This window comes from Eublepharis macularius, chromosome 17, assembly GCF_028583425.1.
Source record: "Eublepharis macularius isolate TG4126 chromosome 17, MPM_Emac_v1.0, whole genome shotgun sequence".
Taxonomy (NCBI): Eukaryota; Metazoa; Chordata; class Lepidosauria; order Squamata; family Eublepharidae; genus Eublepharis; species Eublepharis macularius.
Genome location: NC_072806.1, coordinates 29,555,783 through 29,583,486, shown reverse-complemented (window position 1 = coordinate 29,583,486; position 27,704 = coordinate 29,555,783). Strand labels below are relative to the sequence as shown.

Sequence of the window (27,704 nt, the reverse complement as noted above, 5' to 3'; positions counted from 1 at the left end):
ACTGCAGCATCCCCAAGAGAATACGAACTCCACAGATAAATTTTCGTAATTAAAACACTGCAGTAAGGGGACAACGGGAGTCTAAAATTTATTTGTTGGACATTTAAATGTTGTTGCTAGCAAAGAGGTTCCCAGGAGGCGAAGAGAAGAAATTGTATTTCCAAGGACATTGTGAAACTATATCTGATTTCCTACTTCTGCTGTAGGATAGAGCATCTTTAACGGCAGTTGTATCAATACTTGGCATCTAAATCCCGAGGGCCTGATTCAGACATTCTCTGTGCAACATGATGTATATAAGAAACTTTCGCTTCCAAACCTGTGGGTGGTGGTGCTTACACTTTTCTAGACAAGCATATCAATCTATGACACTTGACCACAGAAATAAGTCACAAAAAGAGAGCCAAAGGCAACCTAAGACACAAATCTTTCTTTTTATTTCAATCTTTCTGTACAGCAGGAGTTTCAAACCCCAGAACAAAAGCATCCAGCATTTATATCTATTACAGGACTAAACTGTGTGTGCAGGGTGCATTCAAATCAATAAATATCCTGTATGATCACTATTGCCGACAGCTGCATTTGTATTTCTCACCAGATACAATTTTCAAGTGTGTCTTCCCTGTTGGGCAGTAGGGTACAGAGGAGCCCACCTGTGAAGGTTGTGACGGGCACACACACACTAGGGTCAGGCTGCTCACTGTATAAGGAGGCCCAATTAATTCAGGGGGGACAGGGGCTGAGATGGTCCCGGGCAGGGTGAGCAGGCCCCAATGAAGCTGTCTGCTCCGTGTGCAGAGATGAAAGCTCCTGACCTGTTTCTACATAGAGGTGCATTCTCTGGGAAACTCTAGAGACGTGGTCAGGGCAAATCTCCCTTCCACGGATAACGCCCAGTGGCTCCAATATTCCCAACAAGGGAGCACATGCCACCTCCCAGCACTCTCTCCACAACGTACAACCTAATCCTCTTCTTTTTCGATATAAGCTTTGGTGCTGACACGCGCCATCTGCCTAGCCAAGTAGCGGTCCCTTGCAGATATGACAGTCTCCTCGTTGCTACGCTTCGCAAATTTGTTCTGGCTGGCTAGAGGCTTCTGCACCTGCTCTGTTTCCTCCCCTGCACTTCTGTGTTTCAGCCCCGATACTCTCTCCAAGTCCGAGGGCTGCTCTTCTCCCCTCTCATTTCGGTCAGCACTTGATGAGGACTGGGGGCTACTGCTTTTCCTCTCTTTCTCGTCCTTTGGCTCTCTAATTTTGGCACCTTTGTCTCTTTCTTCCCTTTCCCCATCTTTGCCATGGTCTTTATTGCTTATCACCCCTTCCTTCCCTTCTTGCTGCCAACGTGAATGCTTCTCTCTCTTTCTCTCTTTCCTTGATTCTCTGTTATAGTCTTCTCTCTCCTTCCTGTCTTTTTTCCTCTGTTTGTTGTCCCGTTCTTCTTGCCTCCTGTAATGATCCTCAGACCTTGGGTGCTCTTCCTTGTCTCTCTGTCTTCTCTCTGGATCTCTTTCCCTGTGTTGACCACTTCTTTCCTTCCTGCTTCCTCCTCCCTCCTCCCTTTCTGGGTGAGCAGCACACACCTTGGCGCGGCTACTTCTGTCCTCACTGCATGACCTCGAATCTCTTTGGCTCTTGGAAAGCTTGGAATCTTCCCCGCTGGGATCGGCTTTTCTTTGCCGGGCCTCTTTACTCTCGTCTGCGTGACCTTTTGCGCTGTCCTCCCTATCAGGGCTGCTCATTTCCACCTCACTGTCTATATCTGGGCTACTGCCTCCCCTTAAAGGGACGGGAGGTTCTCTTTTCACTTCTGGGCTTCTGCTGGTTGGTCTGGAGTCGCTAGGTTTTTCTTCCTTTACCCTAGATTTTATTTTTAAAAGAGAAAAAAAAAGATGTAAGTAAGAAATCCCTCGCTAGAAATCTAGGATATCCCAGACCATCTCTTATCTTTCAAAGCACACACAACTATTTACATCACATTTTTAAAACTGCACGTTTACAATGTTTATTTTACATTTCTGATTTTACTATCCATTGTAGCTAAACAGAAACTCTGTGTTCGGGACAACAAAGTCTTGTGGCACCTTGAGATTAAAACATTTATTGGGCAGAACCTTCGGTCAGCCCGAGTCCATGCTGCCAGATGCACGAAGCCTTACGTTCAGTCGGCAGAAAGATATACACAAAGGTAACAACCCAAGGAGAGCCCTGCTGGATCGGACCAGCCACCCATCTAGTCCAGCATCCTGTCTCACACAGAGACCAACCAGTTACTCCGGAGGACCGGCAACAGGGGCTCTCCTGATTTTGCCGTCTGGCACTGGTAGTCAGAGGTTGACTGCTTCGGAACGCGGAGGTTCCTTGGGCTAGCAGCCACGGATAAAACTCACCCTCCATAAACAAAACTGCGAACAAGTGAGGAGAGGAAGAGCATTGCTGCAAAGAGAAGCCAGAAGCTGGGCCTTCTGTTCTTTGTGAACGCCCCCTCCTCCGACTGTACCTTTGCCTATATGTATCTGCCAACTGAATGTAACACTTCATGCACCTGACAAAGTGAGCTCTGGCTTACAAGAGCTTCTGCTCAGCAAGCATACTTATCTTTAAGGTTCCCTGAGACGGTTACTTTGGCTGCAGCAAACTTTATGTTCAGAGGAAACAGACCTCTGAATATCAGATCCTGGGGTGAATTAAGGAACATTGGACTTAATATGGTTGTCCCTTCTGCTTAGATGGGCATCCTTGACTGACAGGTGATTCTTCCCATTGGGACAAGAAATGGGAATAAAGCACAGCGGGCTGGGACTAAGTGCCTCCCTCAGCACTTCGAACACTTCCAGAGCAGGATCCTGGTAGGACCCAACCCCGAACAACAAGAACTAGTAGAAAATCTGGAAGAAACCGAATTAATGTCTCCAGAGACATAAACAGCTGAATGTCAGTCAAGGCCTAACTATATGCAGAAGACTGCAGAGAGTAGATCAGAGGCACAATGGGGGTAACTGAATAATAGATGGCAGAGAAATTTCCTGAAGCTCCTCCACTGAGTCGTCGAGGGCTTCTCTGGAGAACAGTTTCTCAGCCGTCACCTCAGCTAAGGTGCAAATGCTGAAGCTTGTAAAAAGGTTTCTTTTTAACCCAGTGGTGTATAGATCATGTTTAGAATGATGCTTTAATAAAGGTATAAGGACTGTAAACTATACTACTGTGCACAGTAGTTGCTGTATGTATGACCCAACTATGTAATACTGCCTTGGGGACCCTATTTGGGTAGAAAGGCAGCATACAAATGTTTTGAATAAATACTCAGTAATTTCTAAATGGTTTAACGTTTGTTAATATTTATGCTCTGTTTCAGAGTTTGGCCAGGTTGCAGATTTTGCAGAAATCTGCAATCCGAATCCCAACACATTGTTTATTGTTTGTCCTATCCTGTTGATTGGATTGACCTACACCGTGTAATCCGCCTTGAGAAAGGCGGACGATAAATAACATTAAACGAATGAAGAAATAAATGGTGTGCGGAGAAGAAAGGAGAGGAGGAGGTCAGTAGAAAAAACAGGAAAGCGGAGTAAAAGTGGAGGTAAAGCTGGCTTGGGGCTGCTGTGAAGCAGAGAAATGAGGCAAAAGATGGCTTGGGAGTGGTAAGAAGCAGAGCTCCTTAATTACCCCTGCACTTCTTGGCAAACAGAAAATGAACGGCCAAAGGAGGAGGGAGCCTTCCACTGGTGGTTCTAGGAAGCTGTGCTTTGGCCCCACCTCTTGTCCCCATGGCCAGAATCACCCAATCAAGGATGCCCTCCTCCGAGCGAGAAAGGCCCTTCCTGGCTTGCTTGTGAGCTGTAAAGGAACTCCTGGTGTGTCACTTGTGGAAACACAATGTCGGGCCGTTGCTCTGGCCCAGCGGGTTCGTGCTTACGAGGCTGGGGCAAACAGTTCTGAGAAAACAAGGAGCATCACACTGAATCGCGCACTGATTCAGCAAACAAAAACTGCACAGTCGCACTGCAGTCATTCACATTCATCCTTCCCTTGCCAACTCTCCAGCCTAACTGAACTGGCTTGTAAATTAAGAGTTGGCCCAGAGGAGGAGGAGCACAAAGGCGGCGAGACCTGGAAGGTGAGCAGCAAAGTCATCGCTGTCAGCAATCCATCCTTTTGCTATGACAATATTTTAAAGTGAGCATTTAAAAAATGGAAGCAAGGCAGACCCTTGGCTACGGTAGAACAAATTGCTTTCTTTATTTCAAAAATGTATTTAATTACTCTGCCAAAAAAAAGCACTCAAGACAATGTGGAGTATGAAACATTGAAAGAGGCTAAAATAAAGAGATATCAAGCAAACAATAAAAACACAACAACAGCAATGGCAAAGGAACTGTATCAGATTAAAAAGGAGTGGGGAAAGAAAAAGGAGAAGCTCTAGCAGGCTTCTTTAGAGCCACGTTACAAAGCTGTGGTGCCACCACGGAGGAAGCTACATTATTCCTGTCCCTTGACATTCTTATGGTGGAATGATCTTATAAGTAGCAAGTGCTCGACGACAAGAAGCCAACCCAAACTGCTCCTCAAACCATGTGAAGGGAAAGACCTTCACTGTTTGCCCATTGAGAGCAGTTAGTGGGTTGGCCTGAAACCACCAATACTCCCCCTAGTATGGAGCGAAATAGCAGAGCTGGCAAAATCACTGATTTGTAGCACTCGAGAGGTGCTTTACTGCTAGAGCAGGGCCCTCTTTCAGCATCATCGGCCTCCAGGAGGAAAACCTTTTCCATCTCGAGTCTTACCTGGCCTCTCGAAGGCTGCATTTGGGCACCTCCTCTTCTCCCACTGACTGGTTCAGCAAGTGCCTATAAAACCCGCTGAGATCTTTCTGCTTGGTCACATCTAGGCAAGCTGAAGAAAACAGAAAAAACGGTAACAAGTTCGGGATGCCATGCAAGTCGTGAGGCCGCTAGACAAGCACTTCAGACCCCATTTCAAAATGTTGCCCCCCCCTCCAACCAATGGTTGCTGACTCACAAGAAGCTGCTCCTGTCCAATGTATGCCAGTACACTTCTCCAAGGAGCCCACACCACCGCGCACGACAGCAAAAAGCAACCACCCGGCCTGCACATCTGTTTTGCTCACCCTCAAGAGCTGCCTCCTTCTTCTCCCTTTCTTCCTCTTCTGCTCTTTCTTGCAGCTTCTTCTTGTAGGCTGATGTCACGAAAGCTTCTTTGTCATCAAATGCACCCCCTTCCATTTCACGCTCCTTCTGGATTTTTTTCTCCATTCTTTTTTCCTGTTCCTTCTTTCTTAGCTCGGCTGCCTTGAGTATATTTTGGATGTACTTGGGCTGCAAAGAACAAGCGGCAACAACAAAATGGAATAAAATCCAGATGGCGTCAGGCATCGTGGGACGCATTCTGCAGCGCCTTGTGTGCTGCTCCTCTGGGCTATCCCCATTACTAAGGCGAGGGTCCTGAGCACACTGTGGGTGGCTGGCCTTGATAGTCAGATACCATCTGCACTTGCCACCAACCCAGTCTTGACTGTGACATCACTTCACCTTTCTTTGGTGCCAGGAGAAGGACAGGGACTTGTGCTGAGCCTCAAAGAGATTCAGAGAGCAGTCAGATATCCTGATATTTTCTGAGGCTTTCTGAAGTCAGCACAAGGCTGCGAGGAAAGATAAGGAGAAATGAGCTCACCAGTGGCGATCTGGCAAGTGCTTTTATTGATTTATTTGCTTGAGTTATAGCCCACTTTTTTCAATGGGACTCAAAATAGATTTTGAGTTAAACAATGCAATCAAATAGCATGAGATATAAGAAAAAAATGATGATTGTGATGATCTGGAGAGATGAATGCACCTCTTTCCCAGTGCTTATAACAGAAGCTTCCCCCCTTCCTTCTGTCTCAGAGGAGGGGGGACCAAGTACAATCCACTAGATTAAGAGTTGGACTTGGATCTCGGAGACCTAGTATCAGGTCTTGCCTCCACCACAGGCTCACTGCATGGCTTTGAATAAGGTCCTCCCTCTTGGTGCTCAGGTCCAAGAACAGGGTCCAACCCAGCTCACAGAGCTGTTGTGAGGGCAAAGGCAATAAAGGTTATACAATTCATAAAAATAAAAGTGCCACGAGAAAGCAAGACAAAGAACAGCAGCAGACCACGCCTCCGTTCTCCACAAGGCATGCTAGATAAAGCCTCCCTTTTCAGTCACTCCATCCCTCACTTGCCCCTACTTCTGCCCGCCCCCCCCAATGCTTCTTTAGGAAGTTCTTTCTCGCTCAGCCCTTCCCTCCAGGACAAAGGTAAAGAAAGACATTGGAGTCCTTTCCAGGTGCAGACCTTTTTTTCCTCTTTTCCAGAAAGCAAGCCAGTATGACTCTCTCTTTTTTTCTGCTGTATGTCATCATAAATCTTGTCGTATTCATATACTGTAGAGTCTTCTGTCAGTGCCCGCTGGATCTCAAGCTTGGTCTTTAAAAGAAAACACAAGCAGGAAAAGGAGAACAAAAAATACAGGGTCCGGCTTTGGCAGAAAGAAGTCTTCCTGGAAGTTAGTTCAACAATGTACCGTTGCAGTTTATGAAAAAAAAAATAATGTGTTAATGCAGCCTTAGAAATCACTTTATGGGAAGGGATATCCTCTCATGCCGTACACTCAGCTGAGTGTGCTAATCTGGGATTTTTAAAGTCAAACCAGCAGCCTCCATAGTGCTGTACTGCATTCCTTTGGAAATGCAGCACTATCTGACTTCTGACAAAAACAACAAAGTGTGTGATCATTTATGTATACACACAAACAAACAAACAAGGTCTGTAGCGTTTCCCCACCCATCCACCCCCATCAGCCATCACTAGTGTGATTCTGAGTTAACTCTACTCTCTTTGCCCTGAATGCCTTGTCAGGGGAGGGGAGAGAATTAGGTGCACGTTCCCCCCCCACACACACACAGGACACGCAGGAAGCCCATGGCTCGGGGCCACTGGATGATCTCTCATCACCTGTCGTAACCTGCGTGCCTGCCATCGTTTCTCTCTGTAACACAAAGACCAATATTCTGGTTAGCACAATTTTCCTCTGTTCCCCATCTATATTCCTCCATGAGGTGCAAAGCAAAACACTGGAATGATTTCCACTCTACTGACAAACTGAAAGTTTCTTAACACCACCGCTCTTCAGTTCTAAAACACAAGTCGTGTCAATGAAGGTCGTTCAGTAATCGGAACTAGAAACGGGCACGAACCGAAAAAAAAGAACCACGTGATTCGTGGTTCGTCGCATTTCCATGAACCACAAACTTTCACCACTTCACGAATCAGTTCATGGTTTGTGGAATTTTAAACGCCCAACGCCGGCTGCTGAAGCTGGCACTGGGTGTTTGAAACAGACAGCCCCCTTCTCCTGCTGCTTGCGGCGGCAGGTGAATGGGGCTGTCAGCTTCACTCACCCCGTGCTGGCTTCAGCCCATCGATGGAAACCGATGCGGGGTCTGTGAAACTGACAACCCCATTCTCCTGCTACTGGGGCAGCAGGAGAAGGGGCTGTCGGCTTCATTCGCCCTGCACGGGCTTCAGCCCATGGGCTGAACCTGGCACAGGTCTGTGAAACTGACAGCCTCGTTCTCCTGCCACTGGGGCGGCAGGAGAAGGGGGCTGTCAGCTTTACTCACCCCGCACCGGCTTCAGCCCATCGGCTGAACCTAGAGCAGGGTCTGTGAAACTGACAGCCCCATTCTCCTGCTACTGGGGCAGCAGGAGAAGGGGCTGTCGGCTTCATTCGCCCTGCACGGGCTTCAGCCCATGGGCTGAACCTGGCACAGGTCTGTGAAACTGACAGCCTCGTTCTCCTGCCACTGGGGCGGCAGGAGAAGGGGGCTGTCAGCTTTACTCACCCCGCACCGGCTTCAGCCCATCGGCTGAACCTAGAGCAGGGTCGGTGAAACTGACAGCCCCATTCTCCTGCCGCCTGAGCAGCAGAACAGGGCTGTCAGTTTCACACACGATCAGCAACGCCAGCGTGTCTGGCTTTACAAACCACTGACGACTCTCATGAGCTGGGTAAAAAAAGTCATGGAGTTCGTGGCAAATGCGGTCACACGAACCACGTTTTCACGAACCACAAATTGGCCTGGTTCGTGCGTATTTTTGCTTCATATTGTAATTTGTGCCCACCTCTAATTGGAACCCTGCATTTGATGTCAGAGGAAAAACAGCCTCTCCTGGTGTTCTTTAAGGTATGGCTGCTAAATTAGTCTCTCTATTTTATGGTGTGTTGAAAAACTATGATCAGATCGATGGCAACCAGCTACGCATCTTGCACAAGGTTGTTTTTCTGTATCTCCTTGGATATAGTCTAGAGAAGCCCAAGAAAAACAGACTCATAACAGCAGGAACATCTACTACATAAATAAAGTAATGGAAACCAAAAAAACAGCCTTTGATGTAAGTTGCATCATTTTCTTTTTACTAAGCAAGACGAGCGACTTCCAAATCTTACAGCCAAGGAAGCAGAACTGATGGGTAAAATGTAAAACCCTGAACTCCATTTAATATTCCATTAATTTATTCAGTTATAAGCCTGTTAATTTAAACTACATATGGACCCAACCGTTTAAAGGATATATATTATTACAATGAAATCCTTCCTCATAAACCTCTTAAGCCTTGCTAGGCCAAATCAACTGCTGGACAGGCAGTAGAAAAACAATGCCTTTAACAGGCACCAACTCTAACTTTTTTGCAACTGACAGCCACAATGGTATAGTGGCTAGAGTGTCACATTAGGACCTGGGAGACCCAGGCTTGAATCCCTCACTCTGCCATGGAAGTTTGCTGGATGACCTTGGGCCAGTCACGCACGTTTCAGCCTAATCTTCCTTACAAGGTTGTTGTGAGGATAAAATGGGAGATGAAGAAAACAACGTAAGCAGTTTTGGGTCCCCACTAGGGAGAAACACAGGGTATACATGAGATAAATAAAATAATAAAACAAACAAAAGGTATACTCAATACCCTACTTTTAAATAATTATCTTAAAGGTTAAAATCCTTCAAGATATATAGCAAAACGATATAAACAATTAAAGCAAAGTATCAAATTAGAAAATACAAAAGCTAAAAAGCATTTTTTAAAAATGTATTTAAAACACCAATAGAAAGAAAATGGCTATCTTACGGAGCATATTACCATACTTTCTTATACAAATCTTAATTGTTAAGTTAACAAAATGTAATTGAAATAACGATGACTGCAGAAGGAATATGAAGAATCTTGGTTCTTTAAAAGTTTCTCCAATACCGGGTACCACTTATTCAGGAAATTTGACTCTGACACAGGATACTCATATGACCTCCTAACATCTGCTATTTTGTTAAAAATTATATAGTCCCACAGGCGCATGTACCACTCCTTTGTCTCTGGTAACTAGGGGGCCTTCCAATGAGAGGCAACTACTTTTTTAGCTACCAATAGTAGCGTTACTGTTAAGTTTTTCTGTATATCAGGGACGTCTAAATCCAGCAAAACATTCAACAATCTAGATTGTATCGTGAATGGAACTGTATGTCCAGTAATATAAGTTATTTGATGCACCATCTTTTTCAAAAGCTAAAAAGCATGAAAACAAGTGCAAGGGGGAAAGCTTGATACCCACACACATCGGTGGTTCTGAAACTGCGCCTGCCTTCTCAGCTATTGATCCTGCCTATCCTAACTTAGACTGTAAACTCCTCAGCGGCCCCCCCCCATTTTTTTTTGCTTCTATTACAGTGTAAATGGCAACATGAACAAATGGTGGTACTTTTTATACAGAGGGGCAGCAACTGGTCTGAATTCAAAGCAATTTAAAAGTATGTGCATGCGCGCACATTACCCACTTACTTGTTTCATTGCTTGCTTTTTCAAAGCTTCTCTTTGAAGACTCTCACCCACTGAAGCCTGTTGGAAAACAGCATTAACAATGTAAAGTTACATTCAGAAACTTATCCTTGTTTACAAAAGGGTTAAGGGAGCTTAAAAATCAAATGAGCCAGTAAGAGTTTATTTTCAAAATAGTCAAAAGACAAAAAAATCATCACAGAAGAATGCACCATCTGTCACAGGGGCAGTGAAGAAATGAAGTAATTTTATCAACTACCACCAGCATTGATCCCAACAGCTGGTTATTAGGTAGTTAAAAGAATGAAGCAACATCATGCCCTCTGTCTATAGAATGCTAAGAGGTACGCTATGGGCCACAATCCTAACCATACCTACTAGGTATTCGTCTCTGCTTAATTCAGACAAAACATGCTTAAGGTAACACATCCAGATAAGTTGCTACCACATCCATGCTCTTATTCAAGACAACCACCTTCTTCATCCCTTGCCTAAACATGCCATCTTGATTATATCATCTGGCACCCCATTACAGAATTCTCTTTTCCCTGGGTAGCTGACCAAGCTTAGAGCCAAAGCATCTTTGGGATGGGATGTCATGTGCATTCAGGAGGACTGAAACAGTCATTTGTTGGAATATTAAATCTTGAGTGTGTGTGCATGTGCAGCAGCACCTTTTTATGCTTTTAAGATGCTATAACCAGAGGAGTTAGCCGTGTTAGTCTGTAGTTGCAAAATAGTAAAGAGTCCAGTAGCACCTGTAAGACTAACCAACTTTATTGCAGCATAAGCTTTTGAGAACTACAGCTCTCTTTGTCAGATGCTACTGGACTCTTTGCTAAGATACTGTAAGATGGTCTAAGCCATGTAATGTTCCTTAGCCTCCAGGAGGTCTCTGGTTGAGGTGCCAAGCTGCACACCTGCAGCCCACCCAAGAGGAGGGAAGGACACTGTCCCTTGCGATTTTGATTTATGGGCTGGGCCCTGGCAATCCTCAGATCTGCTCAGAGTCTTTAGCAGCCATTTGTGATGCAGCCTTTGCCAAAGCACAGGTTGCTGCTGTAGCTGGACCACCATAAGCTGCTCAAAACAGTCAGCTCTTGCTGACCCAGATAATCCAAATCTTTATCCTCTTCCTGAGGCCCGTAGTCTCTACTCCTCTGGTCAATGCTCAGTGCCCTTCGTCTGTGAGCATCTGTACACCGGCAAACTCAGAGCGACTGTGCTGCAAATGGCGCACGGCACATACAACGCTTTCAAAGCAGGACCCATGGCAAGCCCCCACCCAGGGTACTCAGAAACAAAGCATGAAGGATTTATGACGGAAGTGTCTGCAGCCTTACTATCAAGTGCCGAGCCCTTACTTCCAGTCAAGTCAAACACACCGGACCTCTCCCTCCTCGCCTAATGGCAGATGGATCACGCAGATCCCTGTGGCTGCCAAACTGACGCAACTACAAAGAACACTGCTCAATGTGTTTATAGAAGGTAATGAAATACCCACCCCCTCTCCTAAGTAACAGACAACATGAAAAATATCTGTTTTTACATTTTGGCAGCCCTTGCAACTTTCCAGCCTTGCCCTGACTCATACCAAACACCAGGTTCTCATCTGAGTGAGAAAGCTTGTGTCACCAGCCCTTAATAATGCCCAAAAAACTAAATGGAAAAACTAGTGCCAGGTAATTTTTTTTTTTTGCTCCGATGTCTAAAAGGGCACTAGAGAAAGCCAATTCCCCTTGAAATGGGCCTGCTGACTATCTGTGTGATGTTTGCATGATGGTGTTTGTGGTGTCCTTAAATCTAGGAGAGCTTGCCTGACAGCTCTACACTAGGGAAGGAAAGCAAACTCTGGGCCCCAAAAGCCACTCTCTGAATACCAGATGATGAGAAGAAACAAGAAGTGTGGCTTTCCAGCAGGAAGGGCCATCTGTCTGGTTGTTGCTGGAGACAAAACGATGAACCACATCAACCTTTGGGTCCAGTCTAGCAATGTGCAAAAACGCACAGGATCACCAAGAAGCTTGCAGCTATTGAAGGTATTTTGCAGAAAATGTCCCAAAGTGCCCAATATTAAGCAGATTTCCCTATATATGAGAGCCAGTTTGGTGTAGTGGTTAAGAGCGCGGGACTCTAATCTGGAGAGCTGGGTTTGATTCCTCACTCTTCCACTTGAAGCCAGCTGGGTGACCTTGGGCTAGTCACAGCTCTCTGGAGCTCTCTCAGCCTCACCCACCTCACAGGGTGTTTTGTTGTGGGGATAATAATGACATACTTTGTAATCTGCTCTGAGTGGGTGTTAAGTCATCCTGAAGGACGGTATGTAAATCGAATGTTGTCGTCGTCGTCGTCGTTGTCGTCGTCATCATCATAGAAACCAACTTTCAGATATCCATCACAGTGTTCCATGGCCAAGAAACAGACCCCAGGCAGCTCAGATTCTCAGTGGATCTCCAGTGGAGCAAAGAAAATGGGGACAGTCTGGTGTCCTACAAGGTCCTCCTAAGCGCCATCTAAATCCACTGGCTGCAATGGACTTAGAAGGGGGTAACTCTGCTTTGGGTGACCCCATCAGCTCCTGAGTTTCTGTGCTTCTTAACTCCGCCTTCTCAGAGCTTGGAGATTGTGCTTGGTTTGGAGGAAGACAGTCAGGATCCCAGCTTGGTTTTGCTTCTTGCTCTGCCTGAAGTCAGGCCTCAATGGTAAATGAGATGGGGAGAAGTAGGCGACAGAGCAGGAGGAGGAACTGGGCCGTGAGTTAGCAGTGCAAGTAACTCAGCATCCTGCTCTGCCTCACAAGCCTCCTGTGAAGCCCCAGTGATGCTACAGATGGAAATACACCTTTTTTTCTGTGGTGTTGAAATTTTCTTGCCGAAGTTTGTTTATTTATAGTCTGCCTTTCTCACTGAGACTCAAGGCTGATTACACAGTTTAAGTCAATGCAGTCAACAGGATCAGACATCTGATAAGCAGTTATGATTGGACTAGGATTACAACCATCTGAAACAAAGCGTACAGCTCTCTGCTGTGTGTCTGAAGATTTCCTCCAACAAAACCAAATTCTCTGCACAAGCCTTCTAGTTCTTCTGTTTTTCCCCCTCACTCAAAAGAAGACCACAGACAGTTACCATCCGCATGTCAACAGTTTATCAATTTTTGCTATCAGTGCCTAATTTAGAGGATCACTCAAAACACTAGTTCCCAGTCCTTTTAGAAATGAATCAGAATTGCTTGCTTCTTATTCCATGGAGCCAACTGAGTGAGACATTTTAAAGTCATATCTGTTTGTCCAAAATGCCGCACTGGCCAGATCTACACATGCAGTAAAATGAGGTGGAAGAATGAACTTTGCTTTATTATATGATGCTTATAAAATTAGCTGTCTTTCTATTGAACAAGGCAATGTATAAAACTAAACTCAAGAAATAAATGATACCAATTAATGTAGTCTGTAGAGTTGGGGTTTTTAAACCCTTTTTTAATACTCCCCTACTTAAACATTTCCCTTCAAGCATCCAATGCTCACTTTGGTAGTTTCTACCTGCAAGGAACTGTATGAAGTGGATCATTAAATGTGTGATTCCTCCCCAATCTTCAGTCTGAAGTGATAAATTCTATTTTACTACTGTGTTTGGGCCTTGCTTACACGTGCCATGGAAAACAGAGGGCTCTATCACTTCAGGCTGCAGGTGGGACTGCTATTTCTCATGCTTCCTTTAAAGATCCCTACTAGTATACAACAGAGACATGTTCTATTTCAGCCATCTAGCAGTTGCTCTAGTTTTCTACTTTGAGAACTTTTTCTAAAGAGGATCATTTAAATGTAAGGTCTCTTCACTTGCAATCTGCAGTGGTACAGTCTCTTCTACTGCCACAGGACTCTACAATTTTGTTCTACTGCATTGTAGGCCTGATCTCTATTACATGTAGAAATCTAACCACTACCAGCCTATACAACATACTGCTTATGGCTAGCTTGGTAAACGACTATATACAAAGATGCAGGAAGTTGTATCAACCGACTTTGGGAGGAAGCAGGATGCTTCCTCTGTGATAATTTTGTTTTAAAAAAATCCTTGTAGGTTCTAAAGAAAGGCAGGCTGTCCTCTCTGAAGGGTTTATCATGACAACGGGACCAAGGGGCCCTTCCCAGAACACTGGTGACAAGAGAGGCAAGAAGAAAAACACACGATGTGGATTTTAGATTATTTGCAGAAGGAAAACAGATTTGGATTCGGAAACATCTAAAACTCACAGTCGTTTCCCCCAGACTTGCCTCTAAGCAGCAACCGTGCTTGCGTTTGGAGATCAGACAAGCGATATATACAGGCCTCCATTTTGGTATATAAAATTCTAAACAGGTCCACCTGTCGTTTGTTTGGCCAGCCAGCCAGGAAGTTTGAGAAAAACAGTGCCAGCACAAACACCTCACCCAGTGCTTTATGGGTGACAATTTCCTGTTGTGCTGAGAGGATTGATAGATGGGAACTTCCTGTTCTTTTTGTATTATTTCTACTTATCAACGGGTCGTTTATTAAAGAACCATACAGAGTCAGCAATCTGGCGTGGGATTTCAGCTTGCTCGCTATCATGGTATTCTTTGGAGCCACAAAGCATGCCGTTTTAATATTATCTGGAACCCTGGGGAGGTGGGGGTGGGTGGGTGGGCAGAATCTTAAGAGTGCACTGAAATGCAGGAAATTTGCTGGACCCTAACAATAAAATAAGTGATATGGAACAAGAACTGTAGAGTTTGTGGGGAGCTCCCTGACTTCAAACCCTACAAATCTTTTCTGATTGTCCTTTATTCCCTGAAAATCCAACTCTCCCATTTCCATGGCAAGCACTTCAAACAGCAAACCCCTCAGCAAAATCTTAGCCATTGTGGTATAGCGTTTAGAGACCAGACCTGGAGAGATCTTAGTTCAAGTCCTCATTCAGCCATGAAGCCCACTGGGTGAGTAGTACTCCTTTGTGGGCTAAACTACTTTGCAGGGTTCTCCTGAAGACAAAATAATGGTGGTGGGGAGACAGAATCATGTATGTGACTGTAAACTGCACAAAGAAAGGAGAGGATAAAGATGTAATAGATGGCTAGCTCACAACACAGGATGGAAGCTCAGCCTCGGTTTAAGAAATAATATCCATCAATAGAAAGCTAGATGCAATAGGAGGGCTGTACAAGACTTACAGAATGATAGCTGCAACGGGGCCTTCCAGACGCTTCTGAAAGCCCATTCTAAAAGGCAACTGCTGCAAGAGACAAGGTTTGGGAACGGGCAGAGGTAGAACATGTCACCCAAACTGTGGGCACAGAATGGAAACAAGGAACCGCCACAAAGAAAGCAAAGGAGACCTGGCTTCAGAAAGCACTTGGGAGGAGGCGAACAGGAGAGTCACTCAGATTATTAATTGTCTCATAAATGGAAGACACAACACTCCATTTCTTCACAAAAAGGAGAAAAAAGTTCCACCCTGCTCTAACGTTTAACTGATGACATACCAGCATTGTGTACCTATGAAAACTCCACCTAGAGAACCAACACAGTTTCCATCATCATTAAATGAAGGCCAAAAGCAAAAGGCACAATTATGAAACATCAAAGAGAATGAAGTTCTCTCTTTTAGATGTTCAAAGTTACCTCGGCACCTTGTTTCCGTTTAATTGTAAAGCAACCGAACAGCTCAATAAGCTCTTGCACTCCAGCGCCCCGCCCAAAGCCTGTGGAATGCTGAAAAGCATCACTCCTGGTCATTTCTTGAACTCTTTTCTCTTGGAATTGGACAGAGTTTTGTAGGTTTCTCCCCAGGGGGTGGTGTGCCATCTTCCAAAGCAAGGAGAATTGTATGGAGATTGTTGGACATAACAGAACACCCTGCGTCCCCACTGGGATAGGGGGGATATAAACGAAGAAATAGGGGATATAAACGAAGTAAACAAACAAAACGTTTGCTAAGCTTATTCAGCCTTTGATTAATTGGAGCCTCTGGCTGAAAACTCTGTCAAAAGCTTTTTTGGAAGTCCAAGTACATAATATCTGCTGGCTTCCAGATAGCTCTAACGCGCTGCCTTCCTCAACCCAGATCATAAAGGAATCCTTACTTACAGTTGGAGCCAGTGAACTACACATGGTTCATTCAGAAGCAAGATACATCTTTATTGGTCCATATTTGTTGTAGACAAGTGGCACCTGGCGTCGGCTTCCGGGGACCTCAGTTCTCTTTGTCAGATGGATCTGACAGGGAGAGCTGTGGTTATCGAAGGCTTATACTACATTGGAATTGGATGGTCTGGTTGTTTTGCTGCTACAAACCAACACGGCAAACTCCTTTGAAGCCTCAAAGGAGTCTACGAATAAATCTGGACCAATAAAGATGTACCTTGTTTCTAATGGAATCATGTCTCGTTCATTGGCTCCAACTGTAAGTAAGGATTCCTTTAAATCTGGGTTGAAAGAGGCTGCGCGTTAGAGCTATCTGGAAGTCAGCATCTTCCAGAATCGAAGGCTTATACTACATAGGAATTGGATGCTTATACTGCTGCAAACTAACACGGCAAACTGACTCCACACCAAAAGGAGATGTTTACATTTACTAGCAAAGGAATGTTTTGGTTGCCTCCCCGCTAATTGCATCTTGTCCCCTTCTGATATATGTCCCCTTCTCTCCCCTCTCCCTCCTCCTCTTCTGTATTTGACCAGTTTGTATCATGCATCTGACGAAGAGAACTTGATTCTCGAAAGCTTATGCTACAATAAAATTGGTTAGTCTTAAAGGTGCTACTGGACTCTTTTTGATTTTGCTACTACAGCCTAACACGGCTAACTCCTCTGGATCACAAGCCAATTAATCTCCATACCAAGAGGAGATGTTTACATTTACTAGCAAAGGAATGTTTTGGTTACATCCCTCTCCCCCCCTAACTGCATCTTCTCTCTCCTCCCTTCCTCCCCCCTCCTCTTCTATATTTGACCAGTTTCTGTACCATGCATCTGACGAAGAGAACTTGATTCTCAAAAGCTTATGCTACAATAAAATTGGTTAGTCTTAAAGGTGCTACTGGACTCTTTTTGAATATCTACCAGATCACCTTGTGTCTAGGACACTCAGAAGTTTGCATTCCAAGCTAATACCGTCCAGTAAAGCATATAGCTTTGCCGCCTTTGAGACCAATACAACAATTACTGTCTACTCAACCTGTACAGCCTCCCTACAGCCTCCCTGAAGGAAGAGGTAGGAAAAAAAGGTTACCTTATTAATAAATTCATAGCCATGCATTAACTTTGCTAGAGAGCACAAGTTTTCCGCGAGAACAGAGACCTCTCGATGGAACTAGGCTGCAAAGGGAATCTTAATGAAATATGCATAGTGTCACTGAAATAGGAAGAAAAGTTTTCTATCTAATATACAATCATCATGACCAAGTCAGGTGTGCAGGTCTGCAAGCACAGACTTTATTAGAGTTCAGTTATAAATACACCATCTTCAGACCTTCAAGGCAGAGGTTTTTGTTGATAAGGGAGCAGCCAGGAAATGAAACCCCTCCCAAATACAGCTCCTTATCTTGAAAAGGCCTAAAATTATTGCCGAACTAATAAAGTAATTTTGTTTTTTAAAAAATGATCTTTTTTGCTGATGATAAAGGCACAGTCATGAGATTTATTACTACTTTGTGGAGTGTGAAACAATATGTAGAGCTCTGCAGGTGTTTAACACCACCATCACCCCATTTTCACAGCTATGTCTGATCAGAGGGAAGCTGCAAACAGACCTGTTCAAACTCTCGCTATCAGGATTGTGTTATTTTGAAAAACTGGGCAAACCGCTAAAAGTGTGTATCTTCACTTAAATGCACATTTCTGTTCTCTTTCTAAATTAAAATATCAGAATAGAAATTAGTAACTAATTCCCAATTTTTAATTAGAAATGATCAGGCCATGGCAGTAGCCTGATATCTTTGGGGGAGGGTGCTTAAGGATGGAGAGCCATCAGTGTAGAACAGGAAACCCCTAAATAAGACACACAATAGACACAAGATTGTAGTTAAAATGCTGCTGCACATTTTCCCTTTATCCCTCTGAAAGTTACAAGGAAAAGACTTCACTTCTTTAAAATGAAAATTGAAGATCAGGAAAAAGGCCTGCGATATCTTTAAGGGAGTGACCCTGTGCCCCAGACTACAGTGATTTATGATGTTTCATAGCGATCAGTGGGAACAACTGATGGTCAAAACAGACATTACAGGGGCCACAAGTCCATCCCATGGCTGCCAACACCATTTTAGAGGAAAGCCATTTAAAAATTGTCACACCATGTAATCTTGTGTCCTCCCCCACAACACATTTTCAAGTCCTCAAACAGCTCCCCACAACAGTTTTGGTACTTGAAAAGGCTTGGAGGAAGAGATCGTATGATGCCACTGCAGCTCACAGAGATTCTTAAATAGCTAAATTCTCATCTAAAATGGTATTGACAGCCATGGCTGCTATAACCCATGGCTGCTATAACGTCTAGTTTGGCTCTGAAAACTGAGCTTGTCCCGTCTATGTATAGACAATCCTATCCATCAGGCACCAACCAAAGGTTTAACAAAAGTGGTATAACAGGCAGTGTATCAAGATTAGGTCTGGGGACACTCCAGTTAAACTCTGTCACTCACCGTTTCAGTTATTGTGAGCATTTTTTAAAAAATGGAGACGGGAAGGACTATGTATGCAGCCTGGGCTCTTTGTATAAACCATGGGTTAAAAATGTGCTATATAAATAAATTCTGATTCTTTTCATTCTGTTTGGTAGAGCTGCTTTGCAAAATCAAGCCTATTTATAAAATGCGAACATCTTCCAAACTACCAGCAAATTATTTTCTCGTTGGTTTCTCAAGAACAGCAGCAACAGACTTTAATTGAAGGTTTTGTGGCCTACAGCACCCTCTCCTGGAACAACCAAATAATTAATTATTATTATTATTATTGACTTCATTTATAGGCCACCTTTCTCACTGAGACTCAAAGCAGATTACAAAACATGAAAAGCAATCCAATCAGACAGCAAAAACCTCCAATAAACAACGCAGCAGAATTAGGATTACCTAACTGGAAAGCAATGAAATAGAAAACCAGTCTAGGGATGTCATGTTATAATGAAAAGGGAGTTTCAAAAGTAAAGGACATTGCACTAAAAAGGTGATCTATACAATGAACAGTGCATTCGACAACATCCCTGTCCCTTATAGAAGGGATCTCCTGTACTTTCCCTTTATTCTACAAGTTCTAAACCCCTTCGTAAAAATGCTCTCTTGAACATTTCGGAACATTTTTGTTTTGCACATTCAGCGCGATAGAACTGTGGCGTCCTTTCTCATCACTGCAGGCAGGCAGTTCCATCAGATGGGAGCCACCCAAAAGACTGCGTGAATGAGCATTTGTCGATGTCACCCACTTGCAGGGGGGGTACCTTCAGAAGGCTTTGCTCACATGAATGAAGCTGTCATGGCTGGGCACAGCAGGACAGGTGGTCCTGGGTCCAGGGCCATTAAGGGCTTTGAAGGGGATAGTTAGAACCTTTAATTAAACCCATAACTGACTGGCAACCAGCGGAGTGTCTGCAGAATGGGAGTAACAAGCACATTCTGCTTTGGGCTTGACAGTAGCTGGGCTGCACAGCTCAGTACCGTCTTGAGTTTCTGAGTTGTGGAGTGTATTACAACAGTCATGTTAAGTATTGCATAGATACAGATTAAGGTTGGGGACTATCTTCTGAGCTAGCTGACATATTATATTATTACATATTACAGTTGAATTTGTCAGTTATTCAGTGGTAAAGTTATCAAGTAGGACAGGTAAAGACTTTGCTGATATGCCCACAGTGAACTGGGAATAGGTTACTTTGTACAGCACACACTTTTTCTATTTGCACATTAGCTATTTACTACATTTGATCGGTAAGGTTTATAAAAGGCACATTTATTCCAAAAGAATATCCATAGACAGAAACTGTGATTTTCATATGGATGACCTTTTTAAAAGGTGTTGTAAGCCACTTTTAAAACAGCTTGTTCATCTTTATTACTCATATTGACATTATTCTAGATTTAAGATAACAACTCTTCCTCTTAAATTATTTGGTATGCATAATGGTAATTTTAAGTGTTACTAAAGTATCAGAAATGAATAAATTGTTGTGTGATGGGGCTGAAAAAAGTCAGAAAGTGCAAATATTTATGGAACATTTATTTTAAACTTTGATAGTTCCTCACATATAGTTATTTTTGCTGTATCCAAGGCAGCCAGTGCTGAAATTCTAAGCACACTTGGGAATTCAGTGGAGCTTACTTCCAAATAAACATGCGTGTTACACCCCCTTTCTCCAACCTCCCTCGCTCAGGGTTGTGACTCTTCAAGTTACAGAAAACAGAGTATTAAAGTGGATTAATTATCTCAAGTACCTGACAAAAAGTGAATGCCTGAAAGAACACTGGGCAGCCCAGCAACACAAATGTAGCTGTTTAAAAGGAAAAGTTAATAGTAGTCTTCCAGGAAGAGAAACACAATGTACAAGTTCAGGAAGAAATGTGCAAGATAGGACAGTATGCTGATCTAGTTAAAAGGCCATCAAGCAACTAAATTACACTGAAGCTTCACAAGTATGGTGTTCCTCCATAACTCACAGCGCACTCTGATACATGTTTACTCAGAAGGAAGTCTGGCTAAGATGAATAGAGTTGTTAACTAGTGATCATGCAGCCTCCATAAAGTGATTAGGCAGAAACTTTCCGAAAAGATAAATGTTCCAGTTTACTCTTGTAGCAAACAAAAGATGTTAATTACACTTTGGTTCAAGTCATCTTGTAATAATTTCAGAACTAAAGAGAAATATTACTTTGTAAACACCCTCCCCTTCTCAGCGGTTATAGTTCCTGAAAATGTGTGTGTTTGGCTTTATTCTCAGAAACAGATCTTCAGATTTAATAAAAGCCCTTCTCACACAATTAAAGGTAAGTGAAAAGAGCAACCATTCAGGACCATTTTAAGATTGATATGGATATGGATAAGATTGATATGGATTTGCAAGTTTAGCCTTTTTGCAATAAACTTGTTGAATAGTACTGGGTGACTATTCCTAATTAGAACAATGTCTTTTATTTTTAATAACTTTTTAACTTAATGTTTTCTAGCATTTTTGTAAAACAGAAACAAATCATCTCACAAGCAAGAGAGATAAGGAGAAAACACATGGAGTCAAAATTTCAAGAAAGAAGGCAAGCAAATAAGTATAAAGACGAATTACTTCTTCTCTAACATACTGTACAAGTTTGTTACGCTCGTTTCCATGCAGAGAATACAATCCTGGATATTTAATAATACAGCAAAACCTGTCAGCATTCAAAGCAGGAGACACACAAAACAAGTACATGTGCCAAGACACATGCTTTAGCCACATCCAGACTAGATTACTGCAAAGCACTTCATATGGGGTTGCCTACAAAAAGAGTTCAGAAATTTCAGCTGGCTACAAATGTGATAGCCTGAATATTAACTGGTACCGTCCTTAGGGAATTCAGTACACCTCTTTTGAAAGTGTTTTCCTGTTAGTTTCTGGATTCAGTTCCAAACACTGCTGTTTTACTATTAAGGTCTAAGAGGTGCTGGGGCTTTTAGAAGTGTCTTCTTTCCATATGAAGCTCCAATGTTTGGATAGGGCTCTGCTGCTATTTCCCTGGCGTTCTACAGCATGGCACAAAGCAGGGCCTTTTCAGTGAGTGCTCCCTCGCTACAGAATCCATCCTGAGACAGACCTGCCTGGCCTTTGGAAATGTACTCGTTATCTTTCCTAACTCCACAGCAGCTTGGTCTGACTGTTTGGGCTGTTTTTGGCTTATTTATCTGCATCCAGAATGGCTTTGTATCTTTGTTTAGACAGCTTTAGTTTTTAAAACTGTTTTAATTTGAAATTTCTGTAATACAAGCTGACCTCGTCATCGGAGTCCTCCATGAACACTGAATGCTTGATTAAGGTTTTCTGTTGCGCTTTCTTGGGAAAAATAAGACCATATCTGTGCAGAGAAAACAAACAAAAAATTAGATTATTTATTTGCCACCTCTCCATAAAATAACTCAAAACTGGCTCTTCAATTGCAACTTTCTTTAGCTTCATTAAGCATGAAATGTGTAGAAGTGTATAACAGAGATTGAGCTTGGGGGACAATGTGAGAAAGAAGAACTGTGGTGGTTAGAGTACCAGATAAGGATTGGGGAATGCCAGATTCAAATCCCTGCTCTGCCATAGAAGTTTATTGGATAAACTTGAGTCAGTTACTTTCTCTCATTCAAGCCTACTTTCACAGGGTTGTTATTGTAAGGATAAAATGGAGAAGAGAATGGTATTACAAGCTACTTTGAGTCCCAACTAGGGAGAAAAGGAGGGTATCAGTATTTAAATGAATACATCAGAAGGCTTGTGTGAAATAGAATCAGCACGTAAGACGGAGACGGAGATGTTCCACCAGGCGTATGGTTGAGGGCAGCATGAGATCCTCACCGAGCCTTCCACCAGCCTCCCACTAAGTGTGGGGTTATACAGTGTCCACGGCCGGTTGCCCAATATATGGGTACAACATGGGGCTATGTAGTGCCTATTTGTTTGCTGACCCACGTATGGGTTGCAGTACATTATCTGTCCATTTCCCTCCCCCTGTAGGCTGATGGGCAGGAATCTGGAATTGACCCCGTCTTGGGACAGTTAGTATCTGTTTGTTGATTTTATGAACTGTTGTTTTATGATGGTGGTTGTGGGTTTTCCGGGCTGTATTGCCGTGGTCTTGGCATTGTAGTTCCTGATGTTTCGCCAGCAGCTGTGGCTGGCATCTTCAGAGGTGTAGCACCAAAAGACTTTTGGTGCTACACCTCTGAAGATGCCAGCCACAGCTGCTGGCGAAACGTCAGGAACTACAATGCCAAGACCACGGCAATACAGCCCGGAAAACCCACAACAACCATCGTTCTCCAGCCGTGAAAGCCTTCGACAATACATGTTGTTTTATGAATTGTTTTAATATTTGTATTATATTTTTATAACTGCTGTATCTCGCCCTGAGCCCGCTTGTGAGAAGGGCGGGTTAGAAATGTAATAATAAATAATAATATTTGGGATAGAGGAGGCAAGTAGAGAGATATTGAAGGTTGGCTCCTTTACAGCAGACTGAGGCGTCGTTTACATATGGAGAATGCAGTATTTTGGTATTTAAAATGTCTGTGTCAAAAATTCCCAACTGTTCTCAAAGGGCTTAACCCGACATATGCATATGATTTAATAATTACAGTTTAAAAGATTTTAGGAAAATCAGTGTAATTATTAATAACTATGTATTTAAAAAATATTAAAATATTTATTAAAAATATTTTTTTTAAATTATCACATTACAATTTTAAAAGGATCAGAATCAATTAATTAAAAGACATAGGATTTCCTTTGCACTATTGCAATTTCTTATGCATATATGTTTTTGCACAGTGCTGGGTTTATAATTACATTGTGTCTTTAATAGTATTAATTGGTTTAAATACGTGGAGTAAGTTAATTAAAGGTTCGCCCATCACTTTGGTATAAGACAGTTTAGAGGCGTGTCAGTTTTACCTTTGAATTCGTCACAACACATAACGCAGGAGATTGGATGCCTTGAGTCCTCTGCTGTTTAAAATTGTTGGAATTATGATTGTAAGTAACTCTGCCATAAGAATTGCTGGTATGTGTGTCTGTTATTGTATTTCTATTTTACTGTAAGTAATATTGTACAATTATAGAATTGGTGGCCTGATGAAGGAACTTTCTGAAACGAGTGAAGTGTGATAAGGCCGGCATTGCTCATCGCCACCCCGCCTATCCATCGTTCTGTGTCAATTTCACAATCGGCTTCGCCCTTCCTTCTTGACATGGCGACTGCACGGCTCCGTGGTCAAGAAGTGATGACCCCCCCAGCTGACTTACCAGCAGCTTGGAACAATACAAAATAATATATTATGGGACATTATACCTCTCCCTGTACATAGATCTTTACATTGTCGTGCTTCCATTGTCCTTAATTTGCTAATGGTAGCCTAAGAGGGAAATTGAACAAAATTGTAATTTATCATTGCAAACGGTCTCTCATGTGTGCTATGTACTATTTCTGAATTTCTACAATATAATTGCATATTGTTTTTGGTTGTGGCACACTTCCTTTTCCTTGGTTTAGTGGCAGTCTTTGAGGAAGTATCCTCCTTTTCTACGGAAAAAATTCCCAACGAACAGAAAACTAGCACGGCGGGAAGAAAGGTGTTCCCCCCTCTCTTTGATTGCCATTCTCTAAGACCTGGTTTATACATGCTGATTTATTCCTGGCAGCACATTTCTGCATTATTCCAACCGTTCCCCCAGCCAGTTTGCATCATAACTAGAGCTCTTGCTCAGTTAAATGAATCTCATCGCATGAGTCTAACTAGATGAAATCTGCACACAATAGTGCTTAAGAAATACAAGGAATGCTTATATGCCAGGTGAAGTCTTAGAAGAGGCATTCCCTCTTGTCCTAGAGGAAGAATGCTGTAGCACAGTGGTTAAGTGGTTTGGATGTGAATCAGCACTCTGCTGGTTTGAATCCCACTACTGCCATGAGCTCAGGAGGTGGCCTTGGGTAAGCCACTCCTTTCAGCCCCAGCTCCCCAGCTATATTATGAGGATAATAACAACACTGACTTGTTCACCACTCTGGGTGGGGCACTAATCTGTCTAGAAGAGCAGTATATAAGCGCAGTTGTTGTTGTTATATCAAAATCCTGGAAGTCAAACGTTCACTCTCAATTCAACCATGGCTCAACAAAATGTGGGAATTTCTCACTATGGGGAAAAGTCACAGACTGCATCTCACTTGCAGAGAACCAGAATTTCCAATCAGATTTCTATGAGAAATGTTTGCCTTTCTTAGATTTTATGGAATGTCAAAATGAATATCTCAAACTGGTCCCAGATAACCTTAAAGCTATCACCATCTATTAAGATTTCTTCCCCCATATACAATCATATCTTTTCGATGGTTGCATAATTGTTACTGTTAAATGTTCTACAAAAATTATTCTTTGAGTACTTGGGTTACAGTTGGTATGTATTGTTTTATGATGTTTTAATATTTTTAAGTTTTTGATTTACTGAAAGAACACATGCAAAATCCCCTGCTCTACAGGAGACTCAAAAAAACCAATTACGTTTGCATCTTGGGGGGGGGGCGCTAAATGGCTCCCCCATCTATAGGGTTACCAGCTCCAAGTTGGGAAATTCCTGGAGCTCTGGGGGTGGGGGGTGAAACCTGGAGAAAGTGGGGTTTGGGGAGGGAAAGGACCTTGGCATGGCATAATTCCATACAGTCCACCCCCAAAAGTAGCCATTTTCTCCAGGTGAACTGATCTCTGTGGCCTGGAGACAAGTTGTAATTGCGGGAGATCTCCAGCCACTACCTGGAGGCTGGCAACTCTATCCATCTACCCCAGCGACTGGGTCAAAGGGGCTCAAGCTGACTCCTCTAATAACGTCGCCCTTTCAGGTACCCTCAGTCCTAAAGGGGTCCCAGTTTTTAGGATGCCCCGGGTGTGTGCGCGACTCCTTCAAACACCTCCAACGCCCCAGCTTCTCGTGATCTTCTCCGCTTCCCTCCTCGAAGTAGTTCAGGGTGGGCAACGTGGCCTCATCCCTTTCCACGCAACTCACGGGCCAAAACCCAGTTTCGTTTTATCCTCACGATAACCTTGTGAGGTAGGGGTAGAAGACCCGAGGGCCAGGCAGAGCGCTGAGGGAGAAGACCCTACACACGATCGGAGATGCCGGGGAGGCAGCGTCCCGAAGGGCCTGTGTCACTTTTAGGCGGGCCTTTCCCTCGTACGCCACCCGCTCCTCTCCCTTCCCGCCCGGCACAGGCACAGGCCGCGGCCGCTCCATTTTATTCCCCACAGCCTCTTTCTCCTCCCTCCGAAATCGCCTCAGCCGGGCGCCCCTCCCCCACTCACTGCTTGCTCGGGGCCGCCATCTTGGCAGGCGGGGAGGCGCTCCGTCCCTCTCGCCGCCCTCAGGCCGGGCCTCCTCGGGCAGGCGGCGGCGGAGACTAGAGGCAGGCAGACAGGCTGTGGAGGCCGCGCCTTCCCGACGCCCCTGGTGGCTTTGCATATTTAGAAACCAGATTCCCCCCCCCCTTCTACGAAGCAAAAGGCTTCGTATTCGTTCAAGGGTGCTGCTGGGGCATTCATTCGTGGTTTTAAAAAGGGCAGGCTTAGTGGGGGGGAAAGAGCTTTTCTTCTTTCTGTGAAGACGAGGCAGCCCTCCGCCCCCGTCCCCAAGATAACTTTTGCGCTTCGGTCCCTTTTAAAAAATAAAGTCCAGTAGTACCTTTAAGACTAACCAACTTTATTGTAGCATGATGTAGCATAAGCTTTTCGAGAACCACAGCTCTCTTCATCAGATGCAGGCCATACATCTGACAAAAGAGAGCTGCGGTTCTCGAAAGATTATGCTACAATAAAGTTGGTTAGTTTCAAAGGTGCTACTGGACTCTTTATTATTTTGCAACTACAGACTAACACAGCTAACTCCTCTGGATCTATTTTCAAAAATAAAACGTTCTGCGCACAGGGTAGAGAATAAACAACTTTTTCTCTCCCCAAAACCAGGGCTGTATTATTCATAAGACTGACTAGGCCAAAGCTTGGGGGCCCTGCAGAGACTAGGGGGGTGCCAATTTTTTTGCTGAGGCGCACCCCCACATCAATTACAATTAGTTGATTCTCTTATATAGCCTCTATTAAAAAGATAATTAACTGCTTCCTTATTGAACTGAAACAAATTGTCTCTTACATTAAAACAATTATCCATAAATTATTTATTTGTAATAAATAATAAAAAAATTACTCACTTCAAAATACTACAGTATTGAAAAATTACACCCCCAAAATGTGCTTTCCTGACAAGTTCTACTTGTGCAATAAAAATATTTTTTAAATTGTGAATAGAATTCTTCAGGAGACTTTCAAAATGGATATAGGGCTATGTACTGCGGTCTCGTACCTACCCTACCAGGGTCAGGCTGTCAGCTGTAGTGGGGTGAAAGATCAAAGTGCTGAGGGGGGCTGGCCATGGGTTAATACAGCCCTGCCCAAAAGTAAACCTTGGGGAGGGCATATAGCAAGGCAAGATGGCATGTAGATTCAGGATGAACAAAAGAAAATACTTCTTTACTCAATGGAGGTATACTAACATGGCTAACAATCTTGATATGTCTGTAGCAGTCGAAAAGAGTAAAAGTCCAGTAGCACCTATAAGACTAACAACATTTGTGGTAGGGTATGAGCTTTTCTGAGTCACAGTATCTGAAGAAGTGAGCTGTGACTCATGAAAGCTCATACTCTACCACAAATTTTGTTAGTCTTACAGGGGCTATTGGAATCCTGCTCCTTTCCACTTTACTCAATGTTTTAAAATGAGAAATTTGCTGCCAGAGGATGTAGTGATGGCCGCACTGATTCTGACAGGATGGGTCTAGCTGTGGCTACTAGCCAAGGTGACTAAAGGGAACCTCCACCTTCCATGGCAGTAAACCTCTGATCTGAATAGTAGACCAGGAGGCAACACTGGGAAGGCTTCAGCCTCTATGCCCTGTTGTTGGTCCTCCAGAGTAACTGCTTGGCCACTGTGTGAAAAAGAATGCTGGACTAGATAGACCTCTGGATTTAAACAGCAGGGCTGTTTTTATTTCTTTCACCTTGAAGAGATGGGCTGGTCCACAAAGCTTTGGCTCAAGGTGCTTTTCTTGAATGGGAG

The 27,704-nt window shown here is 43.6% G+C and overlaps 1 protein-coding gene across 1 annotated transcript; it reads right to left on the bottom strand.

Annotated features, from left to right (window-relative positions):
* Positions 1-415: 415 nt before the first annotated feature.
* Positions 416-26,005, bottom strand: NSRP1 (nuclear speckle splicing regulatory protein 1). Its single transcript, XM_055001913.1, has 7 exons — positions 25,901-26,005; positions 21,840-21,921; positions 9,873-9,929; positions 6,336-6,467; positions 5,129-5,336; positions 4,785-4,893; positions 416-1,860 (listed from the first exon to the last, which is right to left on the bottom strand). Exons 1-7 carry the CDS (start codon positions 25,918-25,920, stop codon positions 963-965), a joined length of 1,506 nt encoding a protein of 501 aa, XP_054857888.1. The 5' UTR covers positions 25,921-26,005; the 3' UTR covers positions 416-962.
* Positions 26,006-27,704: the final 1,699 nt, after the last annotated feature.